Source organism: Triturus cristatus, chromosome 4_1, assembly GCF_964204655.1.
Source record: "Triturus cristatus chromosome 4_1, aTriCri1.1, whole genome shotgun sequence".
NCBI lineage: Eukaryota > Metazoa > Chordata > Amphibia > Caudata > Salamandridae > Triturus > Triturus cristatus.
The window spans coordinates 277,507,512-277,520,650 of NC_140585.1; the positions used below are offsets into that span (position 1 = coordinate 277,507,512).

General features: G+C 43.8%; 1 protein-coding gene and 1 long non-coding RNA gene across 2 annotated transcripts in view; one reads left to right on the plus strand and one right to left on the minus strand.

Moving 5' to 3' along the window:
• TMEM213 (transmembrane protein 213) overlaps positions 1-7,066 on the plus strand; it is a 67,732-nt gene extending 60,666 nt beyond the window's left edge. The window contains exon 3 of the mRNA XM_085652036.1: positions 5,038-7,066. Within this exon, the coding sequence (XP_085508162.1) occupies positions 5,038-5,207 (170 nt within the window). The 3' untranslated portion in view covers positions 5,208-7,066. The remainder of the gene's footprint in view (positions 1-5,037) is intronic.
• Positions 1-13,139, minus strand: part of LOC146854259 (uncharacterized) — a 208,921-nt gene that overhangs the window by 110,586 nt on the left and 85,196 nt on the right. The gene's annotated exons all lie outside the window — the stretch shown is intronic.

The following is a 13,139-nucleotide window of genomic DNA, read 5'->3' on the forward strand; positions in this document are numbered from 1 at the left end:
AAATTGATTGTTTTATGATTTTCCTTCATTCATCTAAATGTAATCTTTTTATTCTGTATTTTATAAATTGTAAATGTAATGTAAATGTAAATGTATGTGTCTTGTAAAGCGCACTGCTGCCCTGAGGCGTCCTGGCGCTGTAGACCGCTGGTGAACCCGTCCTGGCTATCCCTGTGAGATGATCCCTCCAGGGTATCTCCAAGGTGAAACCAGGCATCCCCGGCGAATGTGGGGGGCCGTTGTGGAGATGAGGCAAGCTAATGCCCAGAGTCACTGAGTGTGATCCCTGGTTAGAGTAGGCACCGAAGCGAGAATTATCGAGTCCGCTGGCCCTGGTCCACGACCCTGCCGCGTCGGGGATTGAACCCTGGTCCCAGGCCGTCCTCTGCTTCTGGGTCTGCTTCCTCTAACCAGTGAGCCAGTGTTCTTTTATGGTCCTTAGTGACCGAAATAAAGATTATGATGATGATGATGAATTAGCAAATACACTTTTGTGTTCATGGATTTAAGCTCTGCCTTATATCAAGTGAATACGTTAAATCTCCGGGGTCTGCTCACTGATATAGGTATGGACTTAACTCTAGCCGAGTTCCTCTGTGGTCTTCACACAGGTGTCTCTGCTCCTGTGAGACTTGGGAAGGAGGTCAATCTACACAGTCTTTCTCCCTTAACTAAGGGGTCTTAGAAGGGTAGTGAAGCCCTAGCTGACAACCTTATTTGCACCTGGCACACCTCTTGTTTTCAAAAACAATCTTTACCCCTTTCTAATCACACATGGACAAGACGTGGCAAAGGTAAACTTCACCTTTATGCAGACTCTTTTGTACTCCGATGAAGCGGTGCTAATTTCCCGCGCCCTAAGCAATTAAAAGCCCCTATCCATACATTTCTAGAGTTCATGGATAATCTCAACCTTGATACGAATTTAGAAAATACGTTTTTCATGGGTGGTGCCCCAAAAAGTTTCAAATCAAGAGCTCTTGCCTCCTGTGCCTATTTAATTCAATAAAACGTTTGTTCAATCAGTTGGTACCCTTTCAACTTTACTCAAAACATTAGTTACAAACCTATTAAGCCCTTGGTTGGAATTTATAAACTGAGGTGTTTACTCGTATTAACTTATGTGGCAAGGTGGTGGGGCTCCCATGTTACAAGTAATGTCATGTAATGTAAGGTACACTTATTTAGCGCTACTGTCACCCCAAGGGTATCCTGGCGCTTAGATTACCAATCATCCACTGCGTGTATCTAACTGGAATAGGCAGATCTAATCTCCGGGAAATAGTCTGATTTTCAGTTCCTTCCTGAAACGTGGTATCCAAGGCAAGGAGAACCATTTATGTAGGCATCTCCTGCTGTTACCTCTCAGAAATCACAACTACGTCCTGCACGAGGAATTGGGGTGGGGGTACATAAAAGATCTCATTACACTAGCTCCAATGTTACTCTGGTTGTCTGTTTGGTCAAATCCCCAATCTACTCTAAACCTAAAGATCATAGAGATTTCCCTTGCATGCAACTTCACCCATACAATACCTTGGTTTCAGCATATGAAACGTGCTGCTAATACTCTCAGAAGATCTGAGTTTTTCACCAGCTGCAATATGATTATGAAGAGGAAGATCCCTGAGGTTAAAAAATGTTTTAGGGAGCACGCAACCTCCATCAGACAGTGTGTCGAACGCCTAAAACCCTCTATAAGGGAGTATTTAATTATTCAGACAACTTGGAAAATAAAGCCATATTTGGCCTGGTTTTTAAACCCTTGGGATAAATCTCTGAAGTATATTTCCTTTAGGGGCTGTCCGTTGCTTTCTCAATTTTCCACTGAGATGATGTGATTTAGGCACCGTATTAGTCTATCCTTGCGATGAATCCTCTCCTCAAACCCTGTTGCACTTTTTGTTTTTTTGTACATTTTATAAATCTTTTATGCTTCGTTTGTAATGCTGTTCTTAAAGAATATAATTTACTAAATGGAAACCTGCATTTTATTTCTTACAGACATTATACAACCCTATAACATGCTATTCTGTATCTAGTTTTTTTAAATCTGCAGTTGCATATTGGACATTGTTGCCGTTTTAATATTTATTATTTTATTCGTATATTATCTAATTTATTTGTGATATTTAATTGATCTGAAAAGTGTAATGTTCTTTTATGATTATTCTAAGTAATTGAATCAAGAGTAAAGATTTCATAGAATTGAAACATCTTGAGACAGCCAGCCTCAGTTCCCAAGGAACTTCGGGTCAATTTGGCATCCAGGATGTTCAGCATGTCGCAAAATACATCTTTCGCTCTGGATTGAACACTACTGACGGCTTGGGCAGAGTAGTTAGCATTAGCGTGGTGCTTTGGCAGAGCTCTTAGATGAGATCCACTGGCTTCTTGGGGAGGTGTAAGCTTATTTATGGACATGATCCTTGATGAGTCTCATCTGTTTGGAGAGAAGTCTTGTTTATTGTTGGAACTTTTTAAAGAAAGCTGGGCTATGGGGCATTCCCGAGTCCTTTCTACCTCTTTGAGACAGTATCCCCAAATGTTGCACTTCTATCCTGGCTGATGAGGGGTCAAACCCCGAAACCGGTCCTTGGATGCTTGTTTCCAGTCCAGGGAGGACCTGGCAAGGCGGTTCAGGCTAGAATGTTGCAATTGGGTGCAGGGTCAAGACTGATTTGCATATGGCTGGGTTTAAACTGGAAAGGCATGGGAAGCAACTAAACAATGGATTCAGGACATTGTTCTGCATTCTGTCCATCAATTGTTTTTTTTGCATTTGTTACCCCGAGTGAAACGGGTATGCCCAGACCTGGGTACCGTGCTCTCCATGTCACTGGAGTCAAGCTATCCTGGCTGATGAGGGGTGAACCCCAAAACCGGTCCTAGGATGCTTGTTTCCAGTCCAGGGAGAACCTGGCCTGGCAGTTCGGGCTGGACTGTTCCCATTGGGCACAGGGTCAAGACTGATTTGCATATGGCTGGGTTCAAACTGGAATGGCATGGGGAGCCATTGGACTAGCCTACATCAACCACCAGCTGACTTTCCACCAATCCGCCAGACAGCTGCGCTTGTTCTCCTTCGACCTCGCACACATGTCCCGCATCCACTGAAGCCACAGCAGAGGTTATTTCTTCTCCTACCTCACCGCCAAGTCCTGGAACAACCTCCCCCTACAACTTCGAACCTCACCATCACTCGCAAACCTCAGGAAGGGACACACGACTTGGCTCTTCGAATACAGGCCTGCGAAACCTCAGCACCTGGATACCCCCGGGAGTGATAAGCCACGCTATATGAATACTGCATAACTTATAAATCCTGACCTGCAGCACCCTGTCATATCGATACACCTAAACACTTACCGGTAGCACCCCATCTTATTCATACACCTAAACCCTGCCCTGCAGCAATCTTATTTATACACCTACGTCATAACCTGCAGCATCGCATGGTACTCATACACCTAAACCCTGACCTGGAGCATCATCTTTCAGAAGTGAGACCTACAGGCGTTTCACAATCCACAAATTACTCCCTATGGTAGGGTTCAATGAAGCGGTCTACAATTCTTATTACATTTTGCTTTTTGGTTCATAGGTGCAGAACAAACTCGACTTGGAATGAAAGTGTATGACATAAATATTGCTGCAACATGTGGTTTTAAAAATGTATTGCCACCACCCAACATAAACAAGCTGGGTAAATCGTAAAAGTCAAATGAAAGCACTCACTGCGACGGTCTGAAGGCTGAGGGACAGGGCGGCGAGCTGCCAAAATGCTGCTTTCTTGACCTTTTGGTAAAGCATCTCACAGGCTCAATAAACAGCTGGGGCTCGATAGGACTTTGATGCTTGGATGGAGAAATACAAGCACATATGCTAATAGCTTCCCCGGGACAGCCAGTCTAGTGAAGCACACCAGCCCTGAGCCTGCAGGCCACTCCTTCTCCTCCTTGACGGTGCCTGGGGTCGGGAGGCCAGAGAGCTGTTGCTAGGTAACACCTCACATTGCTACAAGTACCACCTTTCTATGTCTCCAGCAAGAGCAACCTCGAGAAGTTGTTGACTTGTTATAAGTATCCTTAGCATTTTTTATACAGTACATTGTCCGAGTTCTCCTGTTGCTGGTTGTCCATTCCCAACCTATGAAGCCAGAGGCCGCAAGCGCATGCAATGGGAAGCAAGGGGCAATCGAGGGGTAGCACTTACTGCCTCTTGCAAACATTGCATGACATCCAGTCTTTAAGATGTCAAACTCAACCTCCCTCGCTGCACCCACATCTGAGAACGTCACTGGCTCCCCATACATAAACGCACCCAGTTGAAAAAAAACACACCTCTGTCCCACCACCCACCCCCTCACTCGATCCCATTTCCCCCTCCCTAGAACACTGGCCCCACCTACCTCAATAGCTGCATACGCTTCCATCTACCTCCCAAGCACCTCTGCTCGTCCGTACTCTCACTAGCACATGTACCCCCCATTCTCAAAACATCAGCTGGAAGCTGCGCCTTCTACATCTCCCCCAAGGTGTGTTACAACCTCCCACACCACATCAGGGCCTCCTCTTCACTGCCTGAGTTCTGCAAGAAGCTGAAAACCTGGTTCATTGACTATTCACACCAAGGAGGCAGCTGCTGATCTATCTGCAAAGCGCCTGGATACCCTCACGGGTGATCAGTGCGCTATAGAAATATACATAACAGGTTTACAGGCCCACCATCCAATCTGTTGCTCATATCTAAGTTGCAGACACACTCTTCATCAGCACAGCCAACCAGGTCCATTCAGTTTCACGTATTTCCGGACATTAGACTGTCACCTGTGCATGATCCTTGTGGTATCCAAACATCTCGATAATGTAGAGCAAACACCTAAAAATATCTGAAAACTGAGATTGTATCATAACAGCCACAATATGTAGGGGCAGTAGGCCTGGGGTCTTCATCATTCTGTGTTGTTTCTCAATGAACAGATTGGCCAGGCTCTGGTAGGGTTAACCCTTGCTGACTGTGTGCTCTCTCCTCCAGGTCAGGACTTCTGCACCCTGGCGAGTCAATGCTGCCAAGTGGCTATGGACGACAATGGCTGGATCGCAGCCGCCGTCGGATGGGCCCTCTGGTTCCTCACGCTCATCCTGTATTGTGTGGGGAAAGTGAAGGACCTGCAACCAAACGAGCCCAAGTACATGCAAGCATGAGCGAGACCGCTGAATCAGAACCACGGCAAAAGTGCTTCAAAACTCTCCAAGCACTCGTTGCTACGTCGCGTTACCCAAAAGAAACTAGGTCACCAACAGAGTCTTCTGCAGAATGGACCATCAAGTGAAGCCAAGAAATTAAACCGTAGAGTCTGCCCGGAGCCTAGGGTGGGGTTGCAACATCTCTGATGGAACCGTGGAATTACAGAACAATTGGCCGGATGCATTAAGAGGTTTTACCCATTTTGTGTCTATGGGAAAATGTGTTAATACATATGGGCCAATCTGCTTAAGCTTTAGCTGTTTCAAAATGGGCACACCTAATCCCTCCCTGTTCTTCTCCTTTGGCCTGTGTGTGGATATACCTTATCTTCCTGTCTGATCTCCGTGTCCTATGAATGTAAGGTGCCTGTAAGGAGATGTCTTGGGCTGTGGCTAGTATCTAATGTTGCGGTCTTAACCAAGTGTTCTAACTCTATTTGGGCAAATTGATAATAGTAGGTCTTGATATGATGTGCAAGCAACTCCGCTTCCAATCAAATCTTGTTCTTCTTCTGGATGTTCATGGTATGGGAGGTGAGGAACAGGATGAAGTCCGCTTGGAGAGTCCTCACACAAGGAAATGAATGCCTTAGGGACGAGGGCGGATTATGAGCCGGGCAGTTGGCAGACAGACGACAGGAGGCACGGTGGGCACAGAATGCCAGTGTCAGGTAAACTGACACGGTTGGAGTTTTTTTGCCCTTCTAAACAGAATAATCTGTATCCGATTTTCTGCCTTCTAAAGTGGTGTAATAAAGGCACCTGCATTACTCCAATGTCATGACTTTTTTGTAATTCTCTTTTTGGAGCCTAGTTAGTTACTTTCGCTTGAACATTAATATACTTAATCTATAAAGTGTGTGCTTTTCATTAAAGAACTTTCCCTGAGGGGTGCTCTTAACTGAGTTGAACCGCGGGATACACAAGCAGGAAACATTTTAAATGATAATACAGAAAGCAAACTACTGCACACAACAACGCAATGCGGCACAGTTACTTATATTTTAGAGGTGTGGGGATAAAGACTGAAGCACGCGAAGCGATGCCTAACAAGCCTGAGACAACGATAAGTAAGTGAAATAGAGAGGTGCGCTTTACAAATGTCATTTCATATCACGCAGAGCTGTTTTTGTGCTGCACAGTGTAGACTACCCGAAGGAGGCTGCAGAACCCAACCCTCCAGCAACATGTGACCGTGAAGATTTGCTCAGGTCTAGGAATCCACGCGTCCTTTCCTCCAGCAGGGTTTATATACAACCAAAATACTCTTTAAGACCCGTCTGTCCAATCCCCTGATTTTTGTTTCACTTCTAAATACAACCCAGCTGAAAACTTGTTATGTGGTATCTCCAGGACTAGGAGTAACACCCGATGCATGTTCTCTTTTAGTTTCATGTAATATTAGTAAATTGCTGCCACTCGCTTCTTGTTTTACCTCTTTACTTTACAATCGCCTTCTTGCCCGATTGTTAGTATTTTAAGGATTTGTATGTATGACTTGCATTGAGTCTACAGGCACGAGAATGGGACACACATGGATTAGAATGATCTATTGTTTTGCAGTTAAAGAGGGGGAAATATTTCCAGAATCAAAATATGGGCAGATTGGGGGAGGTAGCATGGGGATTGTTTTTCAGGGAAACTAGGGAACAGCAACTACTTTACCTAATGTGTTAATTCGAGGATGTGCCTGGAACATGGTTTTCTTTTTGAATATTTAGCATACTTTCTTGATTGGGGCTTCACAATAATATGCATAATTGTTCTCCCTGACCTGAGGAGAAAGATGTAATGTCAATAAAAAAATAACCTTATAACACGAGTCGATTTCTGAGTGTTTTGAGAAGATCAAGACAATCAAGACAAGACAATCAAAGCCCAACAAACCTATGAGCTGAATAAAATTAATATAGTGGAGCACTCGATTTGTATGGAAACGTACAGCCGTGCATGTTTAGATCCATTAGTGGATCATTGATATGACCGGATATCTACAACACTAATGCAGGATAGAAAAACACCCTGGAAATTATTTAAAACTTCAGACATTCGGGTAAGTAGGGTTTCACTTTTTACTTGAATTTAGTATCGCAGAAAGAACACATCATATCTTATTTACAAACAGTTATTTTCCAGTTTCTTGATTATAAGCACAATTGTTTAGTGATGTTCTGTTGGTAGATTGATGACATTACTCCGTAGATGGTTTTAGCTAATGGATGATTTCAGCCAACGTGGGTTTTGTCTCTTTTAGGGACTTTCTCAAGGCTGATGGAGCGATACATAGAAAAAAAACATTAGTATAACAATCTTTAATATGGTTCTATTAAAAGAGATCAAAGAATGTCTTCATAAAAAAAACAATCGACACATACCAAAATTGTGTGTGTCAACTTATTGAACCATGATCAATTGGTGCATTTGTCAAACCTGCACATTAAAAAAATAAACTTTGTTTAACAAATTGAGTGCTCCACTATATTAATTTTATTCATGACTGGCTTGAAATCTCATGTCCAGATAAACATCGTGGCAACAGGTGTGCTTTGAGTGAGAGCCTTCACTTTGACCCAGGCTGCATTGCTCTAAAGAGAGGGATGTGCAACTAACAAATCTCTGTTGCCCATTTGTTTTAAAAAAAACCTGTGAGCTATTATGCTGGGCACATGTCAAGAAGGAAACCTTGGTAGAGGTGTTTGTGATAAAGACAGATTTCTGATCGCGCTCCGCTCAAGAGACTGGCGTCATTGCACTTTACTATTCAGTACTCTACAGTTAGAAATAAAATAGTTTATTTTAGTTTTAATAATAAACACTATAAACACATCATTTTTGACATATCTAACCCAACAATCTCTAAAAACATCTTACACCCAGATATGATCTTCAATGGCAACAAACTACTCCAGAAGAATAATTTCTGCAAGACAAGCAGGACATTGAGACAAACTGTGAACATACAACCCTTTCATATTGGTAAAGCAACAATCCTAGAACAAACAACCAGTGGCTTTACACGTCATGCGGTGAACTTGTACGAAGCACGGTCAGCCGTCTAGCGTCATTATTTCTCAAACACAAGGGGGATACGCTTTAGAATCAAATGCATCACAGAAGGCATTGTAGAGACTTACACGATACAGCTACAAGACCAGCTGCTCATGAAGTCAGCTTCAAGCAATGCTGCACTTAAAATCAAAAAGCTATAATAGAAGGGATTCATTCTGCTAAGGGTAGTCAACACATACATGAACCAGGACATAGTTTCCATTTGCAGTATTCACATGTGCTCGTGTGATATGGAGTTGGGTATATGAAAGTGTAAACACTATCACACACAAAGCAGTTGCCCCCAACGTGTAGCTCGTGAGCAACAGTTTGCCAATGGCACCATAATGTGTTGCTATCAAGGTGATCCTTGCAACTATGTCTTTTGTCAGTTCTACATTGGGCAAGCAGAACTTTACTTTGAACTAGGAGGCTGAAGAGGCTGCCCTGATTGGTTCTCTCAGTGCTGTTCCCGCCTTTAGGGGACTGGCCTTGCTGCCCATCACAGGCCCAGGCGTACACTAGAAACGGATTTCATATGAACATCTAGTATATTTCAAGAAAACAGTGGAAGTGCAGTCCACTCTGACTGTTGCATCTGGATCAGTTAGGGATCTGTGGAACAGGATATTTCCCTTCATAATTCAAAGCAATGATGGGTTTCTTGTAAAGATACACTTATTCCTGGCAGCTCCGCCTATGACTCGTAAGGATAAACATAGATAATTGGTGTAGGGCCGCGGCCAGGGCGACTGACGCCGGAATCTAGGGATCACGGTTCGATCCCCAGCGCCGGCGGCAGATTAGCCCAGCACCATGTGACTCTGGGCAATAGCTTGCTTAATCTTCCCGGCGGCCCACAGCGCCTAGAGACCCTTACGGGTGATTGTTCGCGCTTTACAAATGTGGATTATTATTATGGGTGTCAAATGTCAACTGTCCTTAACCAAGTGCACATCTCAAGAAGGATCCTCCAGGGCATCAATGCCACCAGTGATGTGCAGTGACCAGCATGTCCCTGTGATGGAGGGCCACCTGCAGGTCATCCCCCCTCCAAAGAGTTCAGCACATCTGCCGAGTCAAAAATAATACTGTTGGTAAAAAATATCATCCGTGTTCCTCCATTTCATGATTATGTGCTTATCAATCTACACCTAAAATGTGCACAATATTACTCCTTTGTTTGGTGAAAAATGTACATTAATGAGATGTTACTATTAATTTAGAAAGCTTTAACACTGAATCCCCAAACAAGACAGATTATCTTTTCACGCTATTACGTTCCTTGTATTACCCTAAGAATGTCAGCATTTTGTTACTGTTAATATTCTAATTTTGTAGAAAGATCATTTGAATAGTATGATCTCTCGTCAGCATCCGCCAAGAGCCCCGTTCACCATCTAGGGTCCTCAACTGGACAGTATTTTTATACCAATTCATGTAAGAAAATATAAAAAAGGAGATAAACCATAAAAATCCTGTATTTTATCACCTTTGAAGCGTAAAAGCAATAAATACCAGATGAAAACTCATTAAAATAATGTTTATACTGTCTCGGCTATTCCTAAACCTGCAAGCAAATAGAGACAGTATTACTAATACAGATTTTGCATAAACTTCTATTCAAGTAAAGCTGCTCATGACCCTTCCAGAACCCCAAACCATGCATGAATGGCTGGTATCTTACTCTGGAAAAGGTGGCAACCCATCAACCAGCTGTCAGCCCAGCATTCATGCAATCCCCGAGTAGTGATATAAAACTGTCAATAGCCACCACCTCCACCAAATGAGCAATGGCCAAAACGAGTGTGTGATAACTCTACCGACTGCCTTCTTCGGTAAATGTATTTACAGCTTCCTGATATCGGTGCAGTGTTTGCAGAAGGCAAACGACTTTATGCTGCAGCTTCGGATTCCCTGGGCATGCTCCTAGAAAAGGGTCGATTCGATTTCTTTGCTAGCACTTTCTTGGGTGAGATGGACTTCATGTCTGTGAGTGGGCATCGTGGAAAAGGACATTCTATAGGGTTTTCTCCCAGATGAGAATTTTTGATTTTTTGGAGAGTTTTAGGAAGGATGCTTCAGAGATCAGGACTGAACTTTGATCAGAAATTCTCTGTTGTCTGGTTCTGAGCGATGGGAGAAGGTTGGTCCTTTCAGACCTAAATATTCTGCCACGAATGTGCCTCTGGACCTTACATTGTAGATATGTGGTACCTTTGTTGCAGGTGATTTACCTTTACTTGAGCTGGCAGTGAGCATGGGTGGATTCGAGCAGCCCAGGTGTAGTAACTGGGTTTGAGGTTTAGCAATTCTCTGGTGCTTTTTCACAAGCTGAAGTTAACTAGAAGATCCGGCAAATGTAGTGGCAATCTTGAGGAAAATACGGACTTGGATTAGTGAGGTTTTCAAGTGTACCTTGTCTCATGTATTCCACACCCATAACATGTTATCCCTTCAGTGAACTATCTTGTTTAGTCTTGGTGTCAGAAGATTATGGGTTGGGAAATGTAGCCAGATATGCCCAGGTGACAGGAGTATGGATATCCCCCCCCAGAAAGACACTTTAGAGACAGGCATGCGATTTTGAATTGTCTTTGGGTGCTTCAATTGGCTTTGACAACTGTGGAAAGCGAACCATTGTATCAGCTCTGACTTTAAGATAAAGTGGCTGTAATTATTGTAAAATTATAGATGGTCGCTTTTCAAAATGATGGAAACCAAGTTATATATGTCACAAATTCACTAGTTTTCGTTTTTTTGTTCCATTCATACTGGGGACTCTAAGAACTACTTAATAATTGTTTTTGCTTTTTGTATATATTTAGATACTCTTTAAAAAAAAATATAAATAGTGATTGTAAATAAAAACGGAAGGGTTCTTGGTCTCCTTTCCTTCTGACATCTACGTAACCCGTAACCATCGCGATTGTGCATTGTATTACCAATATAGATAAGTACTTTCCCGCAGGAACCACTGTTTGTCACACATAACTTACCCTGGTCCCTAGTGAGTAGGGTGTCCCTTGTTTTTGTTTGCATCAATTGGCTTTGAGTCCTTGGGCTGTTTCCTCCTAACAGTTCATAGAATACACTACCCACGTGGACATATTTCATAACAGTTGTTTCTCTCTTTAATTTAAAGGTTATATAAAACTTGCTACAATTACAAAAGGCACTTTTGACAACCACCCCACAGAGCCTAGTCACATTCACAGAAGAAGATCAACATATTTTTTGTATCTGGATGGGTAAACTTTGATATGCTGCGTAAACATACACTTTGCATGATCACTTTATTGGTCACAGTGTCATTGGTTGATACCAAAGTATGAAGTCTATGGGGCAAATGTAATATCCATACTCCATTGATCTCGAGTTCCCAATTCAGTGAAGTTTTGGCCTTCAGTAACTCCTCTTCTAGGTGAAGGGTTATCTGGCAAATTTCTTTGTTAGGTTGCCTTCACTCCTAGAATGGTTTAAGGGTCTTCTGATCAGGAAGAAACCAAGATGTTGAATAAGCATACCTGTGCGGGGCATGGCCGGACAGGATGGCTGTGTAGACGTCTCTATCGGCGCTCCCGTTGATGGCAAAATAATCCGCCATTATCCTCGAAATATCCTGCCCATCTACCCACTAAAATGAACGGATAATTTTGCCTGCTCCCCACTGGAAAATCGTAGATACTTTGTCCTAAGAGAACTGGAAATGATGGTGGGCATGCTCCGCAAGCCTTATGGCACCACGCGATGCAATGGAACCGCAGTGTTCAAGGAAGCGCAGGGGACCCTCTCATGGAAAAGAGCAGCAAATGAGAGGAGCAGACCGCTCCTTGGCACAAAGATGAATAATCAACAGGAAACGCGGGTGAGTGCGTAGACCTCATACGAGCCCCGCAAAACAAAACCGGAACAGAAGAAACGGGGGCCCTCCCCTTGATTGTCAAAGAAGCAGTGGTGCAAGAGACTTCTGTGGCCTTGGGTTGGAGCAAAATTAATGACCCATGAGTCAGGCGGCTCGGGCACCGTGACTTCACCCCGCCAAGAGTCCGCCAAAGCTGAGGAGTAAACAGAGACTGAGCAGCAAGGACAGCAGCGTCCCCCTCTTGCCTGTCAGAGGCATACAGGTACAGAGGTCTACCCAGTTCCTGTGGTGTGAGAGGAGGAGTGGGTCAGTGGATCGGGTGCCCACGCCTGCAGCCCCCGAGGGGAGACCATGCAGAGAAGCTGTGAGCAGAGAGGGGAATCCAGCAGAAAAAGATAGGCCCGCCTAGACTGTGAGGCTCGAGCCGCTGCAGCCACTCCAAAACAAACCAGGACAGTGAGGGGCAATTTAGATACAGCTGCGACTACACAGGTTGAGGTAGCAGAAACAGAACACAGGATCACTGCCGCGGGCTGAGGCTGCGGATGGCCCCGAAAAGACAATTATGGAACCATGAGGTGCTGGGCAGGCCCCGGAATGCTGAAATGGCTCCAAAATGAGGAATGTAACCCGAGGCTCCGCACAAGAATATAGAGGGGAAATGATCTAAGTGATTAACATCCTGGAAACTGAAATATTTCAGGTGGCTGGCAGAGAAAACTGGACCAGGACAACTGAAGTTACACAGTGAAATATAATCCGGAGTTGGGCAAATACCACACTGAATGTGAAGTGCATATACTTGATGAGAGGGCTCTAGAGGAACAAATCCAAGATAGAAAATAGAGGACCCTGAAAAAAAGAGCTTCAGTATAGTATCATCATGGTTAAAAATATGGGGACCACACCGCAATCTAATAAAATAATAAACTATGCATTACCCCTTCCACAGGGGCTGGAGGCCCACGCGTACACTA